We start from the raw sequence: 23,948 nt of genomic DNA, 5'->3' as shown, positions 1-23,948 counted from the left end.
TCTGCACAAGGCACTCTATGGACTGAAGCAGGCTCCGAGGGCCTGGTACAGTCGGATCGATGAATTCTTCACAAGAGAAAACTTCAAGAGAAGTGAAAACGATCATGCTCTGTACACAAGAGAAAATCAAGGAAAGCTGCTGGTAGTGTGCATATATGTAGATGATCTCATTGTGACAGGAGACGATCAAGACATGGTGGAAGAATTCAAAGTGGCAATGAAGAATGAGTTTGAGATGTCTGACTTGGGGTTACTAAACTACTTCCTTGGAATGGAAATCACTCAGAGTGATGAAGGAATCTTCTTGTCTCAAGAATGTTATTCAAAGAAGCTACTCAAGAAATTCAACATGGAAGACTGCAAGATCATGAGCACTCCGCTGATGCCTCAAGGAAAAGATCTGGAAAAGGAAGAAGAAGTTCTGACTGATTCAAAGATTTACAGAAGTCTGGTGGGAGGGTTGCTCTATCTAACAGCTACCAGACCGGACGTGATGTTCTCTGCATCGTATCTATCAAGGTATCTCAAAGAACCTAAAGCCAAACATCTCAAAGAAGCAAAGAGAGTCCTCAGATACATAAAGGGGACGATTGATATGGGAATGAGATTCATTGCAACTGCGGAACCAAAGTTGATAGGTTATTCGGACAGTGATTGGAGAGGTTGTAGAGAAGACCTGAAATCGACTACAGGTTATTGCTTTAGCCTTGGTTCAGCAATGTTCTCATGGCAAACAAGCAAACAAAACATGATTGCTCAGTCTACTGCAGAGGCAGAATACATGGCGCTGTGTGAAGCAACAAATCAATCAGTATGGTTAAGGCGATTACTAGAAGAGCTAAAATTCACAACTCAAGAGGGAGTCCCTATCTACTGTGATAGTCAGTCAGCGATTGCCATAGGAAAGAATCCGGTTCAGCATAGAAGGACCAAACACATTCAGATCAAGTATCATGTCGTCAGAGAATCAGAGAGGAATGGAGATATCAAACTGGGATATTGCAAAAGCGAAGAACAGCTAGCAGACATCTTTACCAAAGCATTGGGAAGACAGAACTTTGAAAGGATTCGAGACAAGCTTGGTTTGAGTAACAAAATGGCAAGAGGGAGTGTTGACTGATGCCTATTTTGTACCCAAACCAAACTAAAAGAATCAGAGAAACCAAGTGAAGAAACTAGTAGTTGCAGGTCAACAAGGTTGGTAAAAGTAATGATCAAACTTTTGTATTAGGTATGAAACTAGACTGGTCTAGAGGTAAGCTTATCTACTTAAGTGTCTTTGCTGAGTGTTCAAGAGAATAAGCATGGTGTGTGTCAGAGAGCTGTTAGTTTCTTTTGATTATAAGTATGTATGAAAAACAATGTTGTATCGACAGAGAAAATATGATTGAAGTTTAAAAGAAAGAAGTTTCTCTTACTCTCTGTTCTTATCTCAGAAATTAAACAATCTACAAAGTTCAACAAAGTACCAGAAAAGCACCGAGCTTTTGATCCGCAAGCTTCCGTTCCAGAGACTGGTCCGTTAGATCGCTCAAGATTTCAAAACGGATCTGAGGTTTCAGAGCAGTGCTGTCGCGACTCTCCAGGAAGCAGCTGAGGCTTACTTGGTTGGTTTGTTCTTGAGGGGTGACATTGCACATATAACGTAGTGTAGATATCGTTTAAACATAGGACGTGTTGTGTGGGATATGTGCTACGTTACGTACTTCTATATGTCATTCCTTGTAGAGATTTTTCAAGACTTCTTTTTTGTTTATGTTTATGAAACTGTTCATAATTTTAGTTTTGTCAAGGTAAACAACATAAGTAACAATGATAAGGACGATTTTATCAAATCATCTTTCATCTTCTTCTTTTACAATAACATTGTTTTATAGCTGTTTCCTGTTTATTTTCTAAAAAGATAAAAATAAAGGTCCTTTTGGTCAACATCGTCTGAACAAATTGAACTTTGGCTCCCACATTTCCGAAGAGATAGAGAAAGCATATCAGGCAGGGCAGATCAAGTGGTTCAAGCAGTTCAAACAGAATAAAAATAAATTAAATATTTGGCTATTTAAATGCAGATCAAGGGTAAACAGCATCAAAAAAGCTGTAGACCAGATTTGCATGTATTTCTCTTGCATTTACCACAAAAAAACAAAAAAAATATGAACTGCACACAGTTCATCTGTATTAACTTTTAAAAGTAAAAGTTTTTTAAATGGTAACTTAATAATAGGAGAACTACATTAAAGGGTGATCTGTTATTTTTCTGTCCTCCCATTCAAAGCTAGAAAAGTACTCAAATCAAAGAACTGCACAACGTGCTCCTCATCTCTTTAGAAACGGGACGCAGTCTTCTAGTCCTCCTCTTTTTCTCATTAGGTGAAAGCATCCAATCAAGTGAAGACACGTCTATTACACTTTTCAAGACGAGCACGCGCCTTTGAAATATCCAGTCGTGTGTTGGCCACGATTAACTTAAGTCGGTATCAATAGTGAACGGTCAGAATCTTTCGAAACGTTACTTGTTCTAAAGATCTACGGCTCTTCTACGTAGATGAACCTAAAGCCTCACAATTACAAATATGCACACGTAGCTAATCCTCTGTGTCTCTATATATATTTATATTTATATCTCCCTAAATCGTCAATTTTGGCTAATTTCGGGTTATTAAAAATTAACTATCTCCTGAAAATATAAATACTTGAATAATTTTTTTTAGTCATTTTCAGATTTCTCCGAGGAAAAAAAAAAATGGCGTCAGGTTTGATCGGGAGATTAGTTGGAACGAAGCCGTCGAGGTTAACAACGGCGGCGAGGTTAATCCCGGCGAGATGGACTTCTACAGGAGCGGAGGCGGAAACAAAAGCTTCGTCTGGCGGCGGAAGAGAATCGAAATTGAAGAATTTTCAGATCTATCGATGGAACCCAGATAACCCAGGGAAGCCAGAGCTTCAAAACTACCAGATCGATCTCAAGGATTGTGGTCCAATGGTGTTAGATGCGTTGATTAAGATCAAAAACGAGATGGATCCATCTCTCACGTTCCGTAGATCGTGCCGTGAAGGTATCTGTGGTTCTTGTGCTATGAACATTGATGGATGTAACGGACTTGCTTGTTTAACGAAAATTCAAGATGGAGCATCGGAGACGACGATTACGCCGTTGCCTCATATGTTTGTGATTAAGGATTTGGTTGTGGATATGACCAATTTTTATAATCAGTATAAGAGTATTGAGCCTTGGTTGAAGAGGAAGACTCCTCCGTCTGTTCCTGGGAAAGAGATTTTGCAGAGTAAGAAGGATAGAGCTAAGCTTGATGGGATGTATGAGTGTATCCTCTGTGCTTGTTGTAGCACTTCTTGTCCTAGTTACTGGTGGAACCCCGAGTCTTACCTTGGCCCTGCTGCTTTGCTGCATGCTAATAGGTAAGTGAAAGATTGATAGAATTGTTAATTGTTTGGTAGATAAGTTTGGTTTTGTAGGACTTAGAACCTTCAATCTTGGAATTTGCTTTTGGAAAGATTCGTATATCTTGTTGTTAGCTGCATTGATTTCACTTATGGTGCTTCATTCAAGTCTGTTTTGCTGTTTTTGTGTTAGAATCTGATTTTGGAATTTGCATGGATGATTGGGAAGATTTGTATATCTTGTTGTTAGCTGCATTGATTACACAAATATGTGGTTCATTCAAGTCTTTTTTTGCTGTCTTAGGTGAAATCGCATTTTCAATGTTTTGGTTTGGGAAGCTGATTGATTCTAACCGGGTGATTTAGATAAAGTTTTAATATTTGGATGTGTTTGTTAACAAGAGACTTGTTTGATATGTGTTCAGGTGGATAAGCGACAGTCGTGATGAGTACACTAAGGAAAGACTTGAGGCTATTGATGATGAGTTCAAGCTTTACCGTTGCCATACGATCTTGAATTGTGCTCGTGCCTGTCCAAAGGGTTTGAACCCAGGCAAACAGATCACACACATCAAGCAACTTCAGCGTTGAATCAGCGAAGTTTGTGTGCGGTACTCAGTTGGGAAACTCATCACCCTTTAACGTTTGAAGCTAATAATCTTCACAAAACCTTCAGATTTTTCAATTCATTATTGTATTGCTGTTGCCAAATATTAGCGTTTCTAAAATCTCTTGAGCAAGTCATCCCAAGTAGATGGGGTTTTGTGGCTGTATCTTGCTGAAAAAACCTCCTTTTAAGTAATAAAACTCAAGGAAACTTAAACCACATCTACTTATCATCTACTCTTTTGTGTTCCATCTGCATTGGCTTTGTATAAAAACATTTCACGTACTTGTGTCCCTTCCTTGTCAGCACATGAACACAACGTGATATATTATCATAGTGCCTTACTCTTAGTAAAGATCACACAATAACCAATTTGGTTGTTCAAATTCCTTGACTGCATAAGTATAACTTCAAGTACTGAGTACTGACACAAAGAAAGAAAGATGACACGGACAACACTAGCTCTGTTCTTTGTTTCTTTGGTCATTATTGGTAGGGCAACAACTGTTATTGCTCCAGCAACCGAACAGTTTCAGTTCTTCCCGAGTTCTCAGGAACATGAGGAGTCTCTGTTTTTTACTGTAGAAGGTACATAGCTTTAAAGAAAGCTCTTATATAGAAAAAAACAAAGAAGTTTTACATGCATTTTGTTGTTGTTTTTCATGCGCAGGCTGCAACAACGATTGCGAAACATCTTGCTGTGACTGCAACATAGAGAAACAGCCTCCGGTCTGTGTTCAGTGTTGCCGAGTTTGAGAGCCTTTGAGATGCATAATATTCATGTATATGTGACAAAGAATATGTATAGAGATTTAAAATACAAGTCAGTATATAAAATTGTGCTTATATTAGTGAAAGAGATCTCAAGACTCAATCTACGGATTGTTAAAACTTAAAACCAACAGAATTTTTGCAATCTGTTCATCGACTAAAATTATGAAGTATGAACACATCAAAAAATATCAAAGAATGAAACCGATTTAAAAAATGCTAGCTGAATTCCTCGCGAAACGACGACGTATTACAAAACACCTCTGTCTCACTCAGAGTCTTTGAAATCACGACATATCATTACAACACGTCATCTTTGACACGTATCAAAAATTGTCCACTTGTGCAATCCCTCAACGCTGAGAAAATCTTTCTGATTGGTTGTTCAACATACGACACGGATCGCATAGACACAAATAATATTAACCGTTGATAAGAAAAGTGATCTAACGGACGAGAACAAAAGACTTCGTCTCTTCCATTAGTATAAAAACACATCTCAACCTCACTCTTTGTAAATCAATCAATCAAACACAAAGTCTCTCAAAAACCATTAAAGCTTTAATTTTTCATTTCTCAAGAACTCGCAAATGGCCAGAACCAAGCAGACCGCTAGAAAGTCCACCGGAGGAAAAGCTCCAAGGAAGCAACTCGCGACGAAGGCGGCGAGGAAATCAGCTCCGGCCACCGGAGGAGTGAAGAAGCCTCACAGATTCCGTCCCGGAACAGTGGCGTTGAGAGAGATCAGGAAATACCAGAAAAGCACAGAGCTTTTGATCCGCAAGCTTCCGTTCCAGAGACTAGTTCGTGAGATCGCTCAAGATTTCAAGACGGATCTGAGGTTTCAGAGCAGTGCAGTCGCGGCTCTCCAGGAAGCAGCTGAAGCTTACTTGGTTGGTTTGTTTGAGGATACTAACCTTTGTGCAATTCACGCTAAGAGGGTTACGATCATGCCTAAGGATATCCAACTCGCAAGGAGGATTAGGGGTGAGAGGGCTTAAGAAGATGAAGAAGAAGTCTAGATCCAGTTTTTTTTTCTCTGTTTGTACTCCTTTGTTCAGAAGTGTCTTCCATGTGTTCGATGAAATGCCAAAATGAATATTTAATCTAGTTTACCTTTTTATCTTTTGCAATTTTATGAGAACAAATCTTTAATTCGACTTGGTAACTCTAATTCTGATGAGAAGTTTGCAAATAAAAAAAGTTGTTTGTCATTGAAACGTAAGCCCCGTTCAGTTAGTCCGATAAGGACCAGGTGAATAACTGTCGTAATACGAACGGCCATGATATCATCGGCGGAGAGAAGCTCCACACACGCGTCTCAGCTTTTATATCTCTCCACCTTATGACTCTCTCGTTACCGAGGCCGCATCTCTGCGGATAAGTGGCCCGGGGACTTTCCTGGGTCGGAACTTAGACAAGCCCAGGTGACCCATTCACTTCGTCCAATGACAATTGTTACTCTTTCTCATTTGTACAACTATGTATACTGACTTGAGATAGTTCACGTAACCGATGTGGGATATTTAGCGAGTTCTAAGTTCTGTATAAAACTAAGCTGATATGTTTGTTTTATTGAAAGGTAAGAAGAATTAGACTAATTAGATTGATGGGTTGAGCCTAGCCTGTGCTATAGTGCAACGCACAGACGACTCATAAGAATCCAGATAGCGAGCTATCTTTGTGGACTCAAGTATCACATGAGTCGATGACTCAAGTATCAGATATTAAACTGATAAGAACAGATACTAGACTTGATCTTAGCCAGAAGGCCGAGAAAGGTATGAATTAGAGTTTGGCTCGACCTCTCTTTATATACTTGAAAATAAAACGACTTATGTTAGCTAGCTAAACGATGTGGGACAAAAATACTAAAGTAATAATGTCAAAATCTCAAATTTTACATTCATGTTCTGTCATTGCAAGATAAAGAGGTATTGAATTATTTAATAACTTGCACGTTATCTATAACAACAACTCATTGACTTGATCCACAAACTACTCCTGTTGTGTTGGATGTTACGTTTTTGACTCCATTAAAGAGCTCTTCTTCTTCTTGGCTTATATATCATTCAAGCTAACTTCCAATTCCAAAAACTCTTTTTCTTCCTTTTTTTCGGTGAAATATTGACGGTGGAGATGAGACGACAAGGTCGGCAACATGGTCTAGTCAGAGGTTACCGGATTCTTCCACCACCGCTTAACACAAGACCGGTCAACTCTTTGACTTCACCTCAAACCTCTGAGTTATTTACCGAATCGCCATCTAAACCAACCAAAGCTCACCGGAAAGTGTTGCCTGGCCAGGTGCATTGGGTGAGATCAAACGACATTGCTTCATCAAGCTACAAACTGCTGACGTGGAGGGTCAAGACTGTCCCCGGATCCGATCCTGTTTTGAATCTCCCTGGTTTCTTGGATCCTCATAACTGTGAAGACAATGTAGTAGAAGGAGATGAAGCTGGAGTACTTGAAACGGTGAAGACAGAGAGTAATGGAGATAAAAGTGATAAAGAAGAAAATGGTGGGTCTCTTGATTATGGTGAAAGTATGAGTTTTTACGATGTGGGGATGATGATGACGGAACATGTGTTAGAAGATGACGATGAAGAAGAAGATGGTTGGTGTTTGGTCTAATGATGTCTCCCTCACGTGGATCAGCTTTTTTCCTTTTTTCTTTTGTGAATGTTCATTTGATTACTTTAACATTATCTTTTAAGTAAAGTTGGTAGCTTTACCAATTTCAAGATTAAGATCAGATCATATCAAGAAACTAGAGATGTGTTCTTTCATTACATAGTAATAAGACAGATAACAAAGATTCAAAGAGAACAAAACAAAGGAAGCTATTTCCAGTTTTTTTTCTTTTCTTTCTATTGCACTCAGACTCTTTTCCAAACTGATGAACATAATCGGTGCCATCTACGTAACGAAAATGTTGCGGTTTTATCACTAAAAGCTTGATCGAAACCATCGAGTATGTGACTCGAAAATCGATCTTTTTTATTCCTCCCATCAGCCTTTTGCAGACTGTGTAAACGTTTTCCAAAGCAGTGTGTTCTTTAAGCTTTCTTTCACCTTTCTTATGATTATTCTCTTACAGTCTTTGCCTTCAAACAAAGACACATAAACTGCTTCTTCTTCTTCTCCGTCTTTCTCTGCGCGAAAAGAAAGCAACCGAGAAATGAGAAACCATCTTCTTTTGATGTCCACATGAGATTTGAATAGACAACAACAAAAATAGCCTTACCTTATTACTGCTTTGATTCTGATCTTGAGTTTTAGCATTACCCTTAAAACAGCTGTTGGTATAACAAACAAACAACATATAATCAAAACCAGGACAAACAAATCAATCTAAAGCAAGAAAGAAAACACACAGAGTCTGACTTACCTTAAGAGACTAAATCTCTGGCGGTGAACCGGTTTTTCTTGTATCTGAGTTATCGGTCTTTCGCTGCATTTTGTGTTACATAAACATAACAATCAGATAAAATAGACTGTTATATCTCCAGACCAAATATGTGAAATCACAAACTGTTACCTTCTTTTCTCTGTTACAGAGATCTCATCTAAAGATTTGTGAGGGATAGTTTTCTCTAGAGACAATCTAAACACAGGTCTGTTCTTTGTAATCGATTTCCTCTGCTTCTCCTTTTCACCAACAGACCAATCCTCTTTCAACAACTCTTCCTCTTGCTTCTTAACCTCCTTATCATCATCATCATCATCACCAACCACGGGCTTGTTATCCGAAACAACACCATCATCAATCTGAAAACTGTTTCTTTCGGGTCCTTCTTCATCATCATCATCATCATTAACCTCTTCTAGCTGATACTTGATCACCGGAGGAGGAGGAGGAGGAGGCTGTGTTTCCAAAGTATGAAGCAAAACCTCAGCAGGGGTGACCGTCGGCTGTTCTTCAGTTGCAGCTTTCTTGGCTTCGGCTATTCTCTTGTAATGAGCTTCAAAGAAAGCTTTCTTCTGTGCAACGGATCCAGGACGAGAGTACTTCTCAGCTTCTTCAACATACTTCTTATGTGAAAAGCTTGACCATTTCCCCCATTCAAGATTCTCTGTCATAAACTTCCCAAATGAAATCGATTGGCTTAACGCATGTAGCGTATTGTCCTGCAAACAAATCCAATACACACACACACACACAACAAACAACAACAAACAAATCAGAAAAAAAGCTTTGAGATTTCAAATCCAAAATTTAAAAACTTTTATTTAACAAATTCAATAACGTTTCTTTGTGCATCAATCATTCGTTTACTGTATTTATTAGAAACAACAACAAAAAATGGAAACTTTATATTCAATTTTCCGGGAAAATTGTTACCAAAATTTTTTTTTCCGGGAAAATCCGAGAAAATTTCCATTAAGAGGAAAAATATTCTAAAAAAGAAATATAACTAAAAGGTCAAATTTTTCTTCGTGGGTATTCATAAAAAACGTATAAACAGCCCAGTTTCCGTCAAATTTTCCCGGAAAATTATCGTTACGAGTCACAAAATTTTTTTCCGAGAACAACGAAAAAAAAAGCGTAAGAACAAAGGAAAAAAAAAAGAAGAAAAAACGAACCTCATGAGAATCGTTACGGGTAATAGGAGCAGCAAACGAATAAGAATGAACCAGAACTGCAGATTCACCCATTTCTCAACCTCAATACCAAATTTTCACTAATGGAAAAATGAAAAAAAAAGAAGCTTTTTTCTAACTCAGCTCGGAGAATACAATTTTTTTTTTTTTTTTTTTTTTCTCTGGAGAGTATATTTCTCGTCAACCTAACGTCTATTGAAATTCAAAATTTGAAAGAAAATAGTTTCTGTGTTGTGTCGTCGTTGAAAGAAACTGAGATTTTTTTCTCTCTCTTCAAAGAAGAAGAAGAAAGCTTAAAGAGAGACACAAGTATATGTATGTGGTGGGGAAAGGTCCTGAAGAATATATTTAGATCTGGGTCCCATGAACTAGGAGATGGAAGAAGAAGATAAAATCAAACTCATTTATTATTTTGATAATATTTGAGGATGGGAATGAAAATTATACTACTAAAACTGCATAAGAAATGGATATGATTTGTATGATGTTGGTATTGTAGTTTGTTGAGAATTGAAGCGAAAGGGTAAATAAAAGTTTTGAATTTTTTATTTCTTGTAGGGAAGAAAAAAAACTGAGAAATTCTGGAAACTCGGTCTTCGGAACCGATTTATGAGTTCTTTATTATTTTTTAAAAAACTTATGAAACGTTTGTTTTTATTTTAAGCTATATTTGGAATGGTATTTAATTTAAAGAATAATTAAAGGAATAAAATTAAGTTAATTGCTTTTTATGTTTAGAAAAACATTTTAAATCTAGATTTTCTTGTGAATGTGAATGAAAACGTTACTTGTGTGTTGTGTGTTTTGTACTTTGTAATGGAGGACATATTATTAGAATAAATGTCATTAAAACAATATATACCTTTACAGATTTATTTTCGTCAGCCGATTTTATTTTTAAAAAATATATAGTAGTATATGGAAAGTAAATACAGTGATAAAGTGGCCTATCCAAACGTAATGAAAATGAAGAGATTTTATTACATCATCAATTTTTTTTTTGTTATCATATATTTTAATTACCTGACCAAATTAACGTTGAACGTTTTTTTTTGAATTTATATTAATATCAAACACCAAATTTCTAGTCAATTTTTGTATTACTAAAAAATGGAAAATTAGGACAATTTTATTAGGGGTGGGCATTTAAATCGAACCGAACCGAACCGAACCAACAGAACTTAAATCGACCCAAACCAAACCCAATCCTAGATTCCAGCTATTCGGTTATGTTATTTCTCAATCCAAATGGTTCAGTTCGGTTCGGTTTAAAACTGAACCGAACCAATAACCTAATGTGTTTTTTAATTAGTTAATAATATTATTAAAATTATAAATATGTGATCATACCTATGACCACTTGCATTTAGTTTTTATTTTACTTTATTTTAATTTTTCTAATAAAATTAACTAAATATAAATTTAGATTTAAATATGTTTAATATTAGGTTTTTAATTTTAATTTTCTAGGTTTTCTAATTTATCTGATTAATTAACTATTATAAAACCATAATCAATTTTATTTTATTACATAAATTGATTTTTAAACCGAATTAAAACCGAACCAAACTAAAACCAAACCAAACCAAACTGAACCAAATATAAACCGACCCGAACATAAACCAAACCAAACTAACTTCAGTTGAATTTGGTTAAAGTTTTACAAAAACCGAATAACCGAACTGAACCAAACCCAAACTAAACCCGAACTTAAAACGAAATACCCATCCCTAAATTTTATGGTTATCTATTTCTTTATTGGTATCTGATTAAAAATGCTTTGGATAAAGTGATTTAAAATGGTTGTTTCCAAGAAGATTTATTTTTCAACGATTTTTGTATTTCGTCGAGGAAAAATGAAGACTTCACATTCACAAGTATTTTAGTTATTTCATATTGTATTAAAAAATTTAGAAGAAAAAAAATCGCTAATTAACCTAAAACAATAACAATACTGTATTTTCAAAGGGAAAAAATGAATTTTATTTGCTTTTCCGAAAAATGCTGTAAGAAAATTGTTATGATTATGAAAATTTTATTCAATAATTCGATGCATACGCAAAAGCAATTAAAATTGTAATTATTTCATTTTTTTTTTCATTGGTGAGTTTGGTGGTAATAAGTAGATGGAGTATGAGGTATCAACGTTGGTGTGTATAACCGATTATTAGAGTATTTTGTAACATACACAATAAAACAGATTTAAATTGTAAGTAGTCTGTCTCTTCGGAGTTAGTAGTACCATACATTACAATTCAACCATCACAGAAAGGTACGCTATTCCTTCCGAGTTCTTACTTATTAAAAATATAACAGAAATACATTAAATATTATGCGTTGACAAAAAATGTAATTATATGCAAATTATGTATTATCTTAAGGTTATGTATGTAGAAAATGTCTGATAGCTCAAATATTATAATCTTTCACATACGAAAACGATTTGATGAGATGACAATGAAACTTTTGAGTTTTGAAATCGAAAGCAAAATATATACTATTACATTACCGTTTGATGCACACTTTCAATATTAATATTAATATTACTAGGATATTTGTTTTACTTTAATAAAATACTTATATTGCTAAGGAGACTTCAAGATTAAACAAAGTTCTTATTGCTATTTAAATAATTTAGTTTATTAGTCGTTTTTGCAGAATATTCGTGGTTTTGTAATCACGCCTAGTAGTGAGTGTGGCTTTTACGGTCCGAATGTGTCGCACGTGCAACGGACCCGGAACACATGTGATGTGTGATGCTAAAACTCCATTTGTTATTTTCATGCATGATGCATGTACTGGTATGCTATTTTTTGTTCTTCCACTATTTGTTTGTTAATTTCTTTTACATTGGTTATTGCTAAAAACAGTTGACATACTTCGAATTTTATACTCATAAATAACGGTGATAATTATAACTTTTTTTTTTTGTATGTTCAAACATTTTTTATTTATATTTTTTTTAATGAAAACTCTAGAAGCAAAATTTATTTTGATCAAAAATTACAAGGGTACACAAGAGTTTACAACTAATGTTAATGATACTGGTTGTAATATTTTCTTCACAAGTGTAACTTTTGATTAGTATTTTGTTCTCTAAAGACAATTTATAGTCAATCAATCAACACTAATACCATCAACAAAAGCAACTGAAGAAATTAAAGGCAAACAACAACAACCGTAACTTTGAAACAAGACAAGAAAATTCTCCGTTTTTGCAGAAAAAGAATCTATCAAAACAGTTTGATCGTCAGAATCATCTCTTTCCCGAAGGAAGAGGGAGGTTCACGGCTGAGATTATGTTTTTTAAGAGTCTTGTTATTCAAAAGACTCGTTGCGCAAAAGGGTAAAGAGAAAAACTTAAAGAAAAGCCAATATTATTAACCAACTTTTAATTTTGGAAATTAATTACATTCTTTCTTTTTGGTTTTAATAAAATTGCTCAGTTATGTTAAACTTCTTTTTACAAAAATGTAGCAATATTCTCTAAGCCATCATCCAATTTATAAACTTCGTCGTTTCTTCGTAAAGCAATTTAGAGACCTTTTTTGTTTACCTAAGAAAGAAGAAGAAAAATCTTTAAAGTATGTGCGACATGGAGGAAGGCACTCTAGCAGCACGAGAAGAAGATGGCCTAAAACCGTCAGTCTTCGACTTCAAACCTGACTACAATCTTTACTTCAAGGGTTTAGTAAGCAAGGACTCATTGGCAGGATTTGGGGTCGCAATTTGCTGGCAAGATAATATCTTGTTTCAGATGAAGGGGTCCATCCATGACTCTGCCATTACAGTTTTGGAGGCTGAGCTTAGGGCATTGAAACGAGGACTAACCGAAGCCGTGAGTTTGGGGATGACTCATATCTCAATCTGCTGTGACGCTGATCAATATCAGATTTTTTATAATTTGGTAAAAGAATTAATTCCTTGGTTGACAAGTCTTTGAATATTTGCTTCAATGTTGCATGTAACTGATGATGTGTGTGCGTCTTAAATGTTTTTAATTAGGTCATGGGGAGATGTGCACCTGAGCAAGAGAGGATCGCATTGGTGATGGATGATGTGAAACGCATAAGACAACAATTGACATCTAGCATCCCTGTTCTAGTGACTGGAACTCAAGCTAGCTTTGCTTATAAACTTGCAATGGAAACAATAGTTTCTGAAGTCAGCATAAGTATGCCACCGCCACCTTCTCAGAAAAAAACTATCTGTTTGGATTTGAAAGGAGGTGAAGTCTCCGAATCTACTGAAAAAGATGGAACTATGAGATACCGCTTCAAAAGCGGTAAACCCTTTTGCATCAACTTGTCATGCAATGACGAGAGGTTGGAACCAACTCCAAATCCTACAGCTACGTGGCGTCAATGTAATAAGTGCCAACACATTATCGAACCATCATCGAAAGAACACAACATGGTTGTAATAACTTGCAGGTGCCATCTTTAATCACATTCTTTAGCTATATAACAATTAGATCCTTTGATTGGAATTCGACCAATTATGTTTACACCTACCCTACTAAAATTGTAATGTTTATGTTTGATTAATAGATGTGGATACACGTTTTGCTATGAATGTGGAATCGAGTGGAAGTCTGGAGGTTGCTCTCATCGTTCTGAATGTCTTCTTTTGGATGTCGTTATTACCATTTTGTTTTTGCTCGGCGTAATTGGTTTTGTTTCAGCACTATTAGAAAATATAAAGTTAATTTAAAATTGATTTTATGTTTTATGTTACTATCCTTCTGATGTGCCTTTATATAAAACAAACACAGCAAGCAAAGTAAAAGTAAATTCTAGTTTGCTGACATTTTAGTTTTACTAAGCACAATAGTGAAGAAAAAGGCTAAGGAGAATTTCTCAACTAGTACGACTGCTTAAACATTTGAGGATAAGAAGTGGTGACAGATGATGGAAAAGACAGTTAAAGGCTGAACAATCAAAATCTATATCATCAAAGCCAAATATAGCATTCTGTCAAAAGGAAAACTTAAAGAAAAGATAATCAACTTTGTAATATTCACAATACAACCAGCTGAAGGAGGAGGTTCACGGCTGAGATTATGCTTTTGGAGAGTCAGCATAAGCATATCTCATTCTCTGTTTCTGCTCAACAAGGATCTATCAAAACACTTTTGATGACCAGAATCATCTCTTTCTTGAAGGAGCAGGTTCACGGCTGAGATTATGCTTTTGAAGAGTCTTGATGTAGCTTCTCATAAGACCAAACTTGTTGCTCCCAAGCTCGTGGAAATAATCCCATGGATATATCCCTGTTCTATGCAAGTCATCAAACACTAACCTGAACCCTCAAAAAGATTTAGTCCCAAACCGCGTGAAAGTTATAAGCGAACCAAAAAACATAGGTTTCGAGTATCTTTATGATGACCTTACGGGTTTTGAAAGTACCTTACCCCGTAGTTTCCAACCGGTTCTGCAGACATGATTCCTACATACCGCCTTCCAGATATCACCTGATTGAGTAAACAAAATAGTTAGGCCAAATCTAAACACAGTAAGACTCATTGCGCAAAGAGTAAAGAGTGAAACTTAATAATTGCAACTTTGTCCCAAACAGTCTACATGTTGATTAGTCATGCAATCAATGGACAAGTAACCATAGGAGAGAAGTACAATAGCAGGACTCATAGCTAGGATTGCATTTTCAACAAAACCTTACAGAAGCTAGTCAGTCAGATCAGAAAGGTAGTAGCCAAACGCAAAGAAACAACACCACAACTCATTGCTACACCATTTCTCCATCCAGTGTAACTATATTATTGAAGTGGTTATACTTATTTACTTAAAAGCCAAAGAAGAGCACCACGTATTAGTATAACGAACTAGTTGTCAATAACTGTACAGGGGTTATGCAAAAGCCAAAGAGCCACCAAACTAGACTCTTCCTTTAACTAGAACTATAATCCATCTAGAACCAAGTATAAGTTGGGAGTAAGAACAAAGCTAAGCTAGTGGACCAAAAACAATAAGCCAAAATGAACCAAAGCAGCATCCAATGCTTACTCATAGGTAGTTATCAAATTATTGAAATTAGATTTGTCTAAAAGATGAGCTAAGAAAAGATATCAAGAGTCTATAAACCTCCCAAAAAAAAGTTATGTGGCTTAGAACCAATCTTTACAAATTACCTTTTCACCACCGATAGATCTGACTTTCCCATCAGCAGCTGGACTATGAATCCTCAAAAACTCTGATGAAAACTTGAACTTGGTTCCATCTGCATACTCTACCTCAACCTTCAGTAAAAGGGTATTTAACAATCAGATCCTAACACAAAAGATTGAATCAACGGGTGCCTATAACTTAGAATTCAAATTCCAAAAATTTCTGATCGCCATGGAAATCATAAGAAGAAACAGCGAAGCTTACGTGTTTGGGAGATACAATAGAGAATCCTGAGAGTTTTGGAGAGAGAGTAACATCGCTTGTGCTGTGAAGTCGTCGGCTTATCACTCTCGTTATCGCCAACATTTCTTTTCCCGGCGATACTGCCGGAGAAGATGATCCTAGCTCTAAACGTACTTTATTGGGCCTAATTGAAAGGCCCGTTGGGTTTAGTTTATATCAATTTATAATGAAAACGACGCCGGAAAGGAGAGAACAAAGTGCTGATTAGGACCTACTTCTGCGGCAATATAAGTACTGTTTTCAACCTTAGTCAAAGGCAAAGCAAAATCACGCCTCAAACGGCAAAATCAAAAAACAAAAATAATTTAAACTGGCTTCTAAATTCATAAAAGCTGTAAAAGAAATTACGACATGAAAAATAACACGCAACGTATCGGAATCTTTTTTTTTCCTTTTTACATTCCATTGAAGTAAAAGTTAAAAAAAAAAACGGTCAGGGAGAGTAAATTCGTGTTCTTAAAAAAGCAAATAAATTTATGATCAGAGGAGACCAATGGTTTTGTTTCAGTGAGCCGTCTTTTTTTCTCCTTCTCCAAGTTCATGACTTTTTTTCTTTCTTTTTTAATTTTCTTTCTCATATTCTTCTTCATAGGTCAGGAATAAATAAATAAAAGGAAAGTAAAATTCCTTATTTTTACCTTTTTAAAAATTCTACTTTCTTAATTGAGATAACAACATAATTAAAGAATTACACAATTCATAACTCTAAAATCATCAAAACAAAATCAGAAACTTTGACCGGTGAAGAAGCAGAGGAAGAACTATTAGAAGATTATAAACCTCACTTTTTTTTTTTACGGGAGAAAGCTAAAATAAACGGCAAGCGCCGGCGATTATCGGCGGCGTAAGAGATGAAAGTTCGTAGGAAACTAGGTGGTGGTTGCGGTGGAGACGTCGTTGTTTCGTGGCGGATGTTCTTCTGGTTCGTGATTCTGTTTGTCATCTCCTTCGTTCTCTTCTCCACCATGTTCATCTTTAAAGGTAAATTAATGAACCCGTACGGTTTCTTTTTTTCCTTTCAAATGATCAGAAACTGAAATTTAAATACTAACAGGGAGGTTTCGTCCGGTGGTTCGTTCGACGATAAGCTTCTCAACGGCTGTAACGACGAGGGCAGTTCTTGGCGACTCTGTAACATCGTCTTCTTCTTCTCCGGCGGTTACGATTCGTGAAGCGGTGAAGTTACCTGAGCAAACACTGGTTTTCCTTAAATACCCTCATTCTCGTCGGTTATTTACGAAAGACGATCTCGTCTGCGTTTTCTCCGATTCGTCGAAGCTACAGAAAACGTATCCGACGGCTGTGGACAAAGACAAATTCGGAGGTCAGATCGTACGGTGTCCCGAGACGCCACGTGGCTATGGCGTATCGCTTGCTGTTTCGAGATGGACGTCGGATGAGCATCTCCCCGCTGGGCCAACTCACCAGTGGGATTGGCTTGTTTACGACGCCGTGATCGACTACGATAACTCTACGGTTGTTTTTGTCAAGGGGCTTAATCTACGGCCAGGAAAAGTTGCGGACGTGTCGAGATATGAGTGCGTGTACGGCTGGGATTTCACGAAACATAATCGGTTAATAAGATCAGATGTTATCTCTGCGGCTCAGGAGATCGTACGTTGTAGAACACCGTTGGCTGTTTTGGACCCCCCGAAAACGGCCCATGGGCCTGTTAAAGTCTCGGTTAGAATCAAAGGAGGAACTGGTATGCTTCCTTCGATCGCTCAACCGGGTCGGATCATTAAACCTCCAGGGAAGAAACCGTTTCAGATGTGCGTTTGCACTATGACGCGAAACGCAGCCGCGGTTTTGAGAGAGTGGGTGATGTATCACGCCGGGATCGGCGTTCAACGGTGGTTCATCTACGATAACAACAGCGACGACGACATAATCGCCGAGATCGAGAGTCTCGTTAGCCGCGGTTACAACATCTCTAGACATTTCTGGCCATGGATCAAAACTCAAGAAGCCGGATTCTCCAATTGCGCGATCCGTGCAAAGAGCTATTGCGATTGGGTTGCGTTTATCGACGTCGACGAGTTCTACTACATCCCTTCCGGTGAATCCTTAACGTCAGTCATCAGAAATTACACAACCTCCGACTCGATCGCCGAAATTCGAACGCCGTGCCACAGTTTCGGGCCGTCGGGTTTGAGATCTCGGCCTCGGGAAGGGGTCACGGCGGGTTACACTTGTCGTGTTGTTTTACCGGAGAGACACAAGAGCATAATCCGACCGGAAGCGATGAACGCGACGCTGATCAACGTCGTTCACCATTTTCATCTCCGGGATGAGTTCAACTTTACCGACGTGGATAAGGATATAATGGTAATTAACCATTACAAGTATCAAGTCTGGGATGTTTTCAAGGAGAAGTTTTACCGGAGAGTCGCGACTTACGTGGCGGATTGGCAAAACGAAGAGAACGTCGGGTCGCGAGATCGAGCACCCGGTTTAGGAACCCGTCCCGTTGAACCGTCCGATTGGTCGGAGAGATTCTGTGAGGTGAATGATACGGGGCTTAGAGATCAGGTCTTTGAGATGTTCAAGAATACTAAAACGCAGCGTTTTATTTGGGAGAAAACTGAAGACGACGAAGTTAGCTTTAAAATAGGTTCGTCGGCCCATAATAGAATAGCTCGAAAGATAAAAAAAACACTTTCATAAAGCCCATTAGCCAAAATTTAACCTCTTCGATTTTTGAATTTCTACAGTGGAATCTTTATTTCCTTGCTGTAATTTTTGGTCGAGTAGTGAAGTTAAAAGTAAATAAGGAAAATCAAATCTTGACAGCAAATGATCAAATTGATATCTTACCAAAAAAAAAATGATTAAAATGATAATTTCAAGAAAAGTCAACAGGCCCATCAAAGGCCCAGTTAAGATTTTGTTGCGAAGAAATCAAGATTTTTAAAAAGATAATCTGACCGTTGGGAAAAAGATTATCTTTCCCAATTTCTTTTTGTTTTCTCCCTCTTCTCGGGAGCGTTCTCTGGAAATCTCAAATCCTAGATCCAGAGAATGGTGAATGAAGCACCAACGAGAGTTACTACTAACCGATCCGGAGATGGATCGAAGGAGGCACCGATCGCGAGGGAGAAAAACGGTGAGAACGCAGAGATTTACATCAGTCCGAGATTCAAATCGGCGGCGGCTATGGCGGGTTGGGACGAAGAGGATTTGATCGCTAGCTTTGTGGTCGAGGATACACCTGAAAGAAGTTCTTCTAAGCGAAGGAGACGTTCCAATTTGTTGTTTATATCAACCCCACCTTCAGGTTCTTCAAGAAGGTAAACCAAAAAACTATATATATTTTTTTTTAATTAGGGTTTTTCAGAGTTTGAGAAATTGAGAAATTTGAGAAATGGGTTTTTCGAATTTTGAGAAATTGAGAAATCTGAGAAATGGGTTTTATGAAATTCGTTCGATTTTGTGAATCTCAGGAAGCAGCGAGTTAAGCAAAATCTTGTTCCGTTACCTGTTATTGATCTTGATAAAGTAATCAGACATGAAGGTACTTTGAAATTATGTTTATTTTGGAAAGATTAGGGAATTTATGAAATTAGTGGCAGAGATAAAGTTTGATTGAATCTGTTTTGTGGTTGGTAGAAGAAAGATCTGCAGAGAAGAAGAAGAAGAAGAAGAAGAAAGAGATTGAAGCAGATAAACAAGAAGAGAAGAAGATAGTTAAAGATGACAAGATTCCGTCGGAGCAGAACTCAACTTCTGTTCTGCTTCCTTGCATAGATAAGCTTCGAGATGAATTGTCTTGCGCGGTATGAATCTGAATCTTGAGGCTCCTGAGACTGTTCTGTTTTAGTGCTTTTTTTTCGCAATTCATTGATTTTGGTTCGTGATTCTACAGATTTGTCTTGAGATTTGCTTTGAACCCAGTACTACAACTTGTGGACACAGGTAAATTAATTACAACACAGAGTTATTATCTTTTGTATGGTGAATTTGGTACTGAATAGTTTCAGTTTTGGGGTTCTTCTGTAGCTTCTGCAAAAAGTGTTTGCGATCTGCGGCGGATAAGTGTGGAAGGAAATGTCCTAAATGCAGGCAACTAATAGGGTAAATAGAATCAAAATTTATATGAGTTTCGGATTTAAGCTTCAAATTTCTATCTTACAATGTTATGTTGTTTTATCTATGCAGAAATGGAAGATATTGTACCATTAATACGGTTCTTTGGAACACGATCCAGCTTCTGTTCCCTAAAGAAGTCGAAGCACAAAGAGCTGCTTCTGCTGCTAACTCGAGAGGCAAGGAGACGCCGAGTCCTAAAGATCCTAATCAAAGGCTAAGAAACAGAAACAGAGAAACTGCGTCGTTTCAAGAGAGGTTTCAGAGGGAGGATCTTTCGAGATTGCTTGTATCTGAAGAGAGAAGCGAGAGGAGCGAGAGAAGGAGGAGAAACACAAGTATGAGGTTGGACCAAGATAGGGATGCCGCATTAGCCTTGCGGTTGCAGCGGCAGGAGTTCGCCTCTGTGTTTGGCGTAACCACGCCTGAAACTTCTTCTTCATCGGTTTCTAACCTGTCGCTAGCAAGAGCTAACCTGCGAGCTATGGCGTCAAGAGCTGTTCGCAGGCAAGGGTGATATGAGATCATCATCTTCAATGACATTCATCACCATCTTTAGCCTGAACCTTCCTGGGATCTAGGCAGTTCTATAACTATGCATATGACAACAAAATCATTTGCTTAAACACATTGTAAAACTACATTATCATTCAGTTCCTTGTTCCTAAAGTTTCAAAAATCTCTTCAAATATCCATAGGCTGTTTTATCGATAATTTATAAGATTATGGACATCGTAAACAAATGGCTTGAGAAGATGAGATTTATTTAAAGAAAGAAGCTCGTTCGCATATTAGGAACCCAATTAATATGCATAAGATCTCAAGCCATTTGTATACGATGTTCATAATCTTTGTTTACAAATTGCTTGAGATCAAATTTTCAAAACGTAGAAATCTTGATCATGGAACATTGGTTGGTGATGAGTGCTGACAAAGACGAAAACAGAATGTGAAGGTTTAAATATCGTGAGATAATTAAATTAGTTTAACTTGTGTTCACCCTTCTTATAATAGCGTAAAAACATGAAATAGTAACTAAGTACCACATCGGTAGTTGTCAGAAATGCAATCTGATATATATATCGTAGAACAGACTATCCTATTGTCAAATGGTGTGGAGATAGAAAAGCTGTTGGTGCTTAATATATAGTGATGGTTTAAAGAGACCGAAAGAAAGTTTCAAGAACCATCCTGCGAAGAGAAGTATGAGCCCTTGTTATCAGAACTTTACAGCATTCAAGGCTGTCATTAATCAATTAACTAATTGTGCTTAACAAAATTTTTAGAGATTAATTTCAATACTGGAAGATCAAGCATAATGATACATGATATTACATTATACAATGATAATATCTTTTTATATTTAAATGGTGTATATAGAAGCAAAAATCTTACACAATTTATTTTGAATTAGTTAATTAAAATCAAATTTTTATTTTTAAAACATGATTTTTAATTAATATTAACATAGTTATAATTAATTTAATATAAACAAAAATGATCATAAAGGAAAAGCCGAAAATGTAGTAACTTTTTCCAATTTTTTTTATCTCAAAGGTTCTTTATCAATAGTTGAAGCAAAATTTTGCCACGATTAATCTTAGAAACTCAATCAGCCTATATATCGGTATCAGAGGTCTAATCTTTGATGATATTCTTATAACACAGTAGATGTTCCATAGTTTGCGCAAAAATATATCCTGTGTAAATGCAAGACTACTCATGAAATAGAAAACTAAAGCTAGTTGCAACAATTATATCTGGAACGTTAGAAATACAAGGTTTTTAGAATTGGATAGAGATCCCCAAGAATAATTACAACTGCCTGAATTAGAGGCTATAATATGGGATATGACACATGCTAAGGAACATAATTTAGATCAACAACAAGCTGTTCATTCATCGGAGAATTTAGATTTTACGGGACATTGTACTTCTATGACTGGCTCTTAAAAAGAGATAACATATATTCGTTTACATGTTTAGGATGGTTTTCCTAATTTCAAGCTGATGTAGTCAGCTCTATTATGAAACGAGACATATCTCCCCTATACTCCAAATTCGAATTACTCATCTAGGTCACATATTGTACGGTCAACCATCAGAAGGTGATGATAGATTTTGTCACATACTATATATTCCAACTTTGTGAATATGGTGTACATGGACAAACTAGTCTTCTTACTCTTTTTAGTTGGAGAAGTTTGCGAGGAGTAATTAAGGAGTTGTTTATTTTTTTCTTTCCTACCTCGCTTATTCCTGAAAGTTTGAATTTCAAAGCGGATGGGTTATCATATAGTACTCTAGCTTGATGTAAGAATCAAAAATAACTTCGATGAAGACATCCATCTGACTATAAATATCAAACTGGTTGATGACCGGCGGCTGACGTACCATTCACATCCGCCAAATATGTAAACTTTATTTTCCCTTGTTATGACGAGCCCAATGGAGTTCCATGAGATACTCTAGACCTTTTAGAAACTTCCCCAATGAAGTGTAGCTAAACCTCATCACGCCAAATCCCGTGGAGTTCACAACTTACCTTTTCTGGTGGTGAAGATAAATTAAATCCTGAATGGTCAAAATTCTCATCAATTTTTGCGTGTTTTAGAGTCCTTCTAGAATAATGAGAGACTCCTAAGAACACTAATAACATGCCTCCTCAAGATAGCCTGATACAATGCGCACCAAATCTTGCCATATTTGGCCATGGACCACGCTTATTGCTCCAAAGATTATTTATTTTTAATGTTTGAGATTTGGTTGCTCTTTTAGTCCTATTATTGTTGTAGAAGAGCCTATATATGCTCATATTTGTCCCTTATAGCATTCACCCTTCTTCAAAATTATTAAGTAAAACGTTTAGTTTTGTTTCAAAGCCGCGCCATGGCTTTGTTCTTGTCCTTTCAAGCTTTCAGTGAGATTCCTTAAATCTTGTGTGATTTGTGGATTGATAACTTGTGTGATTCAAGTTGTTTGATTCGTTTATTGATTGTGGATTCATACAACAATTTCTCCATCTTCCATCTCTATTATCGTCCATCAAAGCTTGAAATTTTGCTTCCGTTGATTAAATTATTAGAGGGACTCCCCTGTTTGCATCAGCATGATTGTACCTGGAAAATATTAGTTAAGTAAACGTTCCACGGCCGGTTTGAATTTTTTTTTTTTGACCTCAAAGACACCATACTTTATTACGCAAGATCAAATAGGTTAGCCTCAGGAGCCAACCATTCCGGAATCTGCGAACTAACATTGGAAAAGATTGTTCCACGTGCGCGAGCGCTCTTAGCGTGACAATCGGCATGGACATTGTTTGTTCTAGCAATATAAGAAATTGAAAAATATGAAAAGCTCTCTCTCAAACTCGTGAAATTTTCCAACTCCGTTGCAAAGGCTGGCCAGTCTTCCATCTCATCAAGTATCTTGGGAATGCTTGAGCAGTCTGTTTCAAAGCTCACCTTCACGTAGCCACTTAGCAGCATCGTCTCCATCGCCCAGATTAATCCGTCCAGCTCGGCTTGGAGAGGAGATAGTTGTCGTGAAATTCCTTTGAGGCCATAAACCGATTGCTGAGCTCCTTGCAGCTCGAAACCCAAACCAGCTGTTCCATCAGTATCCTTCCAAGAGGCGTCAAAACGGCACACTAGAGCATCTCCTTGTGTTGTCTGAACGGCAGCCTCCTCCGTCTCGTCTTCCTCTAACTCTGTTCTTCCCATTTCCTGAGCTAACTTCCAGTTGACCGCTTCCGAATATGCAATATCTCGTGTGTCCGGTGGCAGAATATCTTTACTATTAAAAACCTTATTGTTCCTGGCCTTCTAGATGTACCAAAGGAGCCATGGGAACACCTCTAAAAGAGCGGGATCGAGACTCTGATCCTTTGCGCCCCAAAGGAGAAAATCAAGGTTTGAAAACAGAGAAGACCTCGGGAAAAACCCCGGAGCTGTTGGGATTTGTGATAAGGCCCATACCTAGAGTGCCGGTGGGCATTCGAATAGGACATGATTTATTGACTCTTCGTCCGCGCCACATCTCGGGCATGTGCG

General features: G+C 37.2%; 8 protein-coding genes, 1 non-coding gene and 1 pseudogene across 12 annotated transcripts; 5 read left to right on the top strand and 5 right to left on the bottom strand.

Annotated features, from left to right (window-relative positions):
* The first annotated feature begins 2,485 nt into the window (after positions 1 to 2,485).
* LOC104710562 (succinate dehydrogenase [ubiquinone] iron-sulfur subunit 1, mitochondrial) lies at positions 2,486 to 4,222 on the top strand. Its single transcript, XM_010427187.3, has 2 exons — positions 2,486 to 3,414; positions 3,822 to 4,222. The coding sequence occupies exons 1-2, from the start codon at positions 2,741 to 2,743 to the stop codon at positions 3,985 to 3,987; spliced, it is 840 nt and encodes a 279-aa protein (XP_010425489.1). The 5' UTR covers positions 2,486 to 2,740; the 3' UTR covers positions 3,988 to 4,222.
* A 963-nt stretch (positions 4,223 to 5,185) lies between these two features.
* Positions 5,186 to 5,899, top strand: LOC104710561 (histone H3.2). The gene has a single exon (XM_010427186.3). The coding sequence runs from the start codon at positions 5,365 to 5,367 to the stop codon at positions 5,773 to 5,775; it is 411 nt and encodes a 136-aa protein (XP_010425488.1). The 5' UTR covers positions 5,186 to 5,364; the 3' UTR covers positions 5,776 to 5,899.
* Positions 5,900 to 5,968: 69 nt separating this feature from the next.
* On the bottom strand, positions 5,969 to 6,298 carry LOC109126646 (uncharacterized). Its single transcript, XM_019230399.2, is given in 2 exon segments — positions 5,969 to 6,105; positions 6,108 to 6,298. Coding segments are annotated over 2 exon segments (198 nt in total). The 5' UTR covers positions 6,211 to 6,298; the 3' UTR covers positions 5,969 to 6,010.
* LOC147937783 (RNase MRP) lies at positions 5,984 to 6,229 on the bottom strand. Its single transcript, XR_015567712.1, has one exon.
* Positions 6,299 to 6,383: 85 nt separating the features above from the next.
* On the bottom strand, positions 6,384 to 6,559 carry LOC147937782 (U2 spliceosomal RNA; annotated as a pseudogene).
* A 51-nt stretch (positions 6,560 to 6,610) lies between these two features.
* Positions 6,611 to 7,615, top strand: LOC104710560 (uncharacterized). The gene has a single exon (XM_010427185.3). It carries the CDS (start codon positions 6,914 to 6,916, stop codon positions 7,409 to 7,411), a length of 498 nt encoding a protein of 165 aa, XP_010425487.1. The 5' UTR covers positions 6,611 to 6,913; the 3' UTR covers positions 7,412 to 7,615.
* On the bottom strand, positions 7,540 to 10,020 carry LOC104710559 (uncharacterized). The gene is made up of 5 exons (XM_010427184.3): positions 9,365 to 10,020; positions 8,319 to 8,908; positions 8,169 to 8,231; positions 8,025 to 8,076; positions 7,540 to 7,932 (listed from the first exon to the last, which is right to left on the bottom strand). The coding sequence occupies exons 1-5, from the start codon at positions 9,434 to 9,436 to the stop codon at positions 7,864 to 7,866; spliced, it is 846 nt and encodes a 281-aa protein (XP_010425486.2). The 5' UTR covers positions 9,437 to 10,020; the 3' UTR covers positions 7,540 to 7,863.
* A 2,802-nt stretch (positions 10,021 to 12,822) lies between these two features.
* LOC147937781 (E3 ubiquitin-protein ligase RSL1-like) lies at positions 12,823 to 13,828 on the top strand. Its single transcript, XM_087465262.1, has 2 exons — positions 12,823 to 13,289; positions 13,388 to 13,828. The coding sequence occupies exons 1-2, from the start codon at positions 12,969 to 12,971 to the stop codon at positions 13,826 to 13,828; spliced, it is 762 nt and encodes a 253-aa protein (XP_087321388.1). The 5' UTR covers positions 12,823 to 12,968.
* A 477-nt stretch (positions 13,829 to 14,305) lies between these two features.
* On the bottom strand, positions 14,306 to 16,106 carry LOC104710558 (uncharacterized). Of its 4 annotated transcripts, none has more exons than XM_010427181.3 (4): positions 15,772 to 16,106; positions 15,531 to 15,638; positions 14,791 to 14,855; positions 14,306 to 14,683 (listed from the first exon to the last, which is right to left on the bottom strand). In XM_010427181.3, exons 1-4 carry the CDS (start codon positions 15,871 to 15,873, stop codon positions 14,530 to 14,532), a joined length of 429 nt encoding a protein of 142 aa, XP_010425483.1. In that variant the 5' UTR covers positions 15,874 to 16,106; the 3' UTR covers positions 14,306 to 14,529. The 4 variants fall into 4 exon arrangements, with proteins under 4 accessions (XP_010425483.1, XP_010425485.1, XP_087320266.1 ...); XM_010427183.3 differs by having other exon boundaries at positions 14,306 to 14,654; positions 15,772 to 16,104; XM_087464140.1 differs by having other exon boundaries at positions 14,796 to 14,855; positions 15,772 to 16,104.
* A 422-nt stretch (positions 16,107 to 16,528) lies between these two features.
* Positions 16,529 to 20,585, top strand: LOC104710557 (glycosyltransferase family 92 protein RCOM_0530710). Its single transcript, XM_010427180.3, has 8 exons — positions 16,529 to 16,791; positions 16,865 to 18,408; positions 18,823 to 19,100; positions 19,254 to 19,324; positions 19,420 to 19,586; positions 19,676 to 19,725; positions 19,810 to 19,884; positions 19,969 to 20,585. Exons 1-8 carry the CDS (start codon positions 16,662 to 16,664, stop codon positions 20,411 to 20,413), a joined length of 2,760 nt encoding a protein of 919 aa, XP_010425482.2. The 5' UTR covers positions 16,529 to 16,661; the 3' UTR covers positions 20,414 to 20,585.
* Positions 20,586 to 23,948: the final 3,363 nt, after the last annotated feature.

The sequence above is a fragment of the Camelina sativa genome, chromosome 9 (genome assembly GCF_030686135.1).
Source record: "Camelina sativa cultivar CO46 ecotype springtype chromosome 9, ASM3068613v1".
NCBI classification, from domain to species: domain Eukaryota; kingdom Viridiplantae; phylum Streptophyta; class Magnoliopsida; order Brassicales; family Brassicaceae; genus Camelina; species Camelina sativa.
Note: the sequence above shows the minus strand (reverse complement) of the source record. Positions and strands in the feature narration are given on the sequence as shown.

Excerpts from the sequence above, each read along its gene's own strand:
- LOC104710561 (XM_010427186.3), top strand. The coding sequence starts at position 5,365 with ATGGCCAGAACCAAGCAGACCGCTAGAAAGTCCACCGGAGGAAAAGCT.
- LOC104710557 (XM_010427180.3), top strand. The coding sequence starts at position 16,662 with ATGAAAGTTCGTAGGAAACTAGGTGGTGGTTGCGGTGGAGACGTCGTT. Across the intron at positions 16,792-16,864 it reads CACCATGTTCATCTTTAAAG|GGAGGTTTCGTCCGGTGGTT; the intron begins GTAAATTAATGA and ends AAATACTAACAG. Across the intron at positions 19,726-19,809 it reads ACTACAACTTGTGGACACAG|CTTCTGCAAAAAGTGTTTGC; the intron begins GTAAATTAATTA and ends GTTCTTCTGTAG.
- LOC104710560 (XM_010427185.3), top strand. The coding sequence starts at position 6,914 with ATGAGACGACAAGGTCGGCAACATGGTCTAGTCAGAGGTTACCGGATT.
- LOC104710559 (XM_010427184.3), bottom strand. The coding sequence starts at position 9,436 with ATGGGTGAATCTGCAGTTCTGGTTCATTCTTATTCGTTTGCTGCTCCT. Across the intron at positions 8,909-9,364 it reads CCCGTAACGATTCTCATGAG|GACAATACGCTACATGCGTT; the intron begins GTTCGTTTTTTC and ends ATTTGTTTGCAG. Across the intron at positions 7,933-8,024 it reads AGAATCAAAGCAGTAATAAG|AGAAAGACGGAGAAGAAGAA; the intron begins GTAAGGCTATTT and ends CTTTTCGCGCAG.
- LOC104710558 (XM_010427181.3), bottom strand. The coding sequence starts at position 15,873 with ATGTTGGCGATAACGAGAGTGATAAGCCGACGACTTCACAGCACAAGC. Across the intron at positions 15,639-15,771 it reads CTATTGTATCTCCCAAACAC|GTTGAGGTAGAGTATGCAGA; the intron begins GTAAGCTTCGCT and ends CTTTTACTGAAG. Across the intron at positions 14,684-14,790 it reads GTTGGAAACTACGGGGTAAG|GTTAGTGTTTGATGACTTGC; the intron begins GTACTTTCAAAA and ends TTGAGGGTTCAG.
- LOC104710562 (XM_010427187.3), top strand. The coding sequence starts at position 2,741 with ATGGCGTCAGGTTTGATCGGGAGATTAGTTGGAACGAAGCCGTCGAGG. Across the intron at positions 3,415-3,821 it reads GCTTTGCTGCATGCTAATAG|GTGGATAAGCGACAGTCGTG; the intron begins GTAAGTGAAAGA and ends ATATGTGTTCAG.
- LOC147937781 (XM_087465262.1), top strand. The coding sequence starts at position 12,969 with ATGTGCGACATGGAGGAAGGCACTCTAGCAGCACGAGAAGAAGATGGC. Across the intron at positions 13,290-13,387 it reads ATCAGATTTTTTATAATTTG|GTCATGGGGAGATGTGCACC; the intron begins GTAAAAGAATTA and ends GTTTTTAATTAG.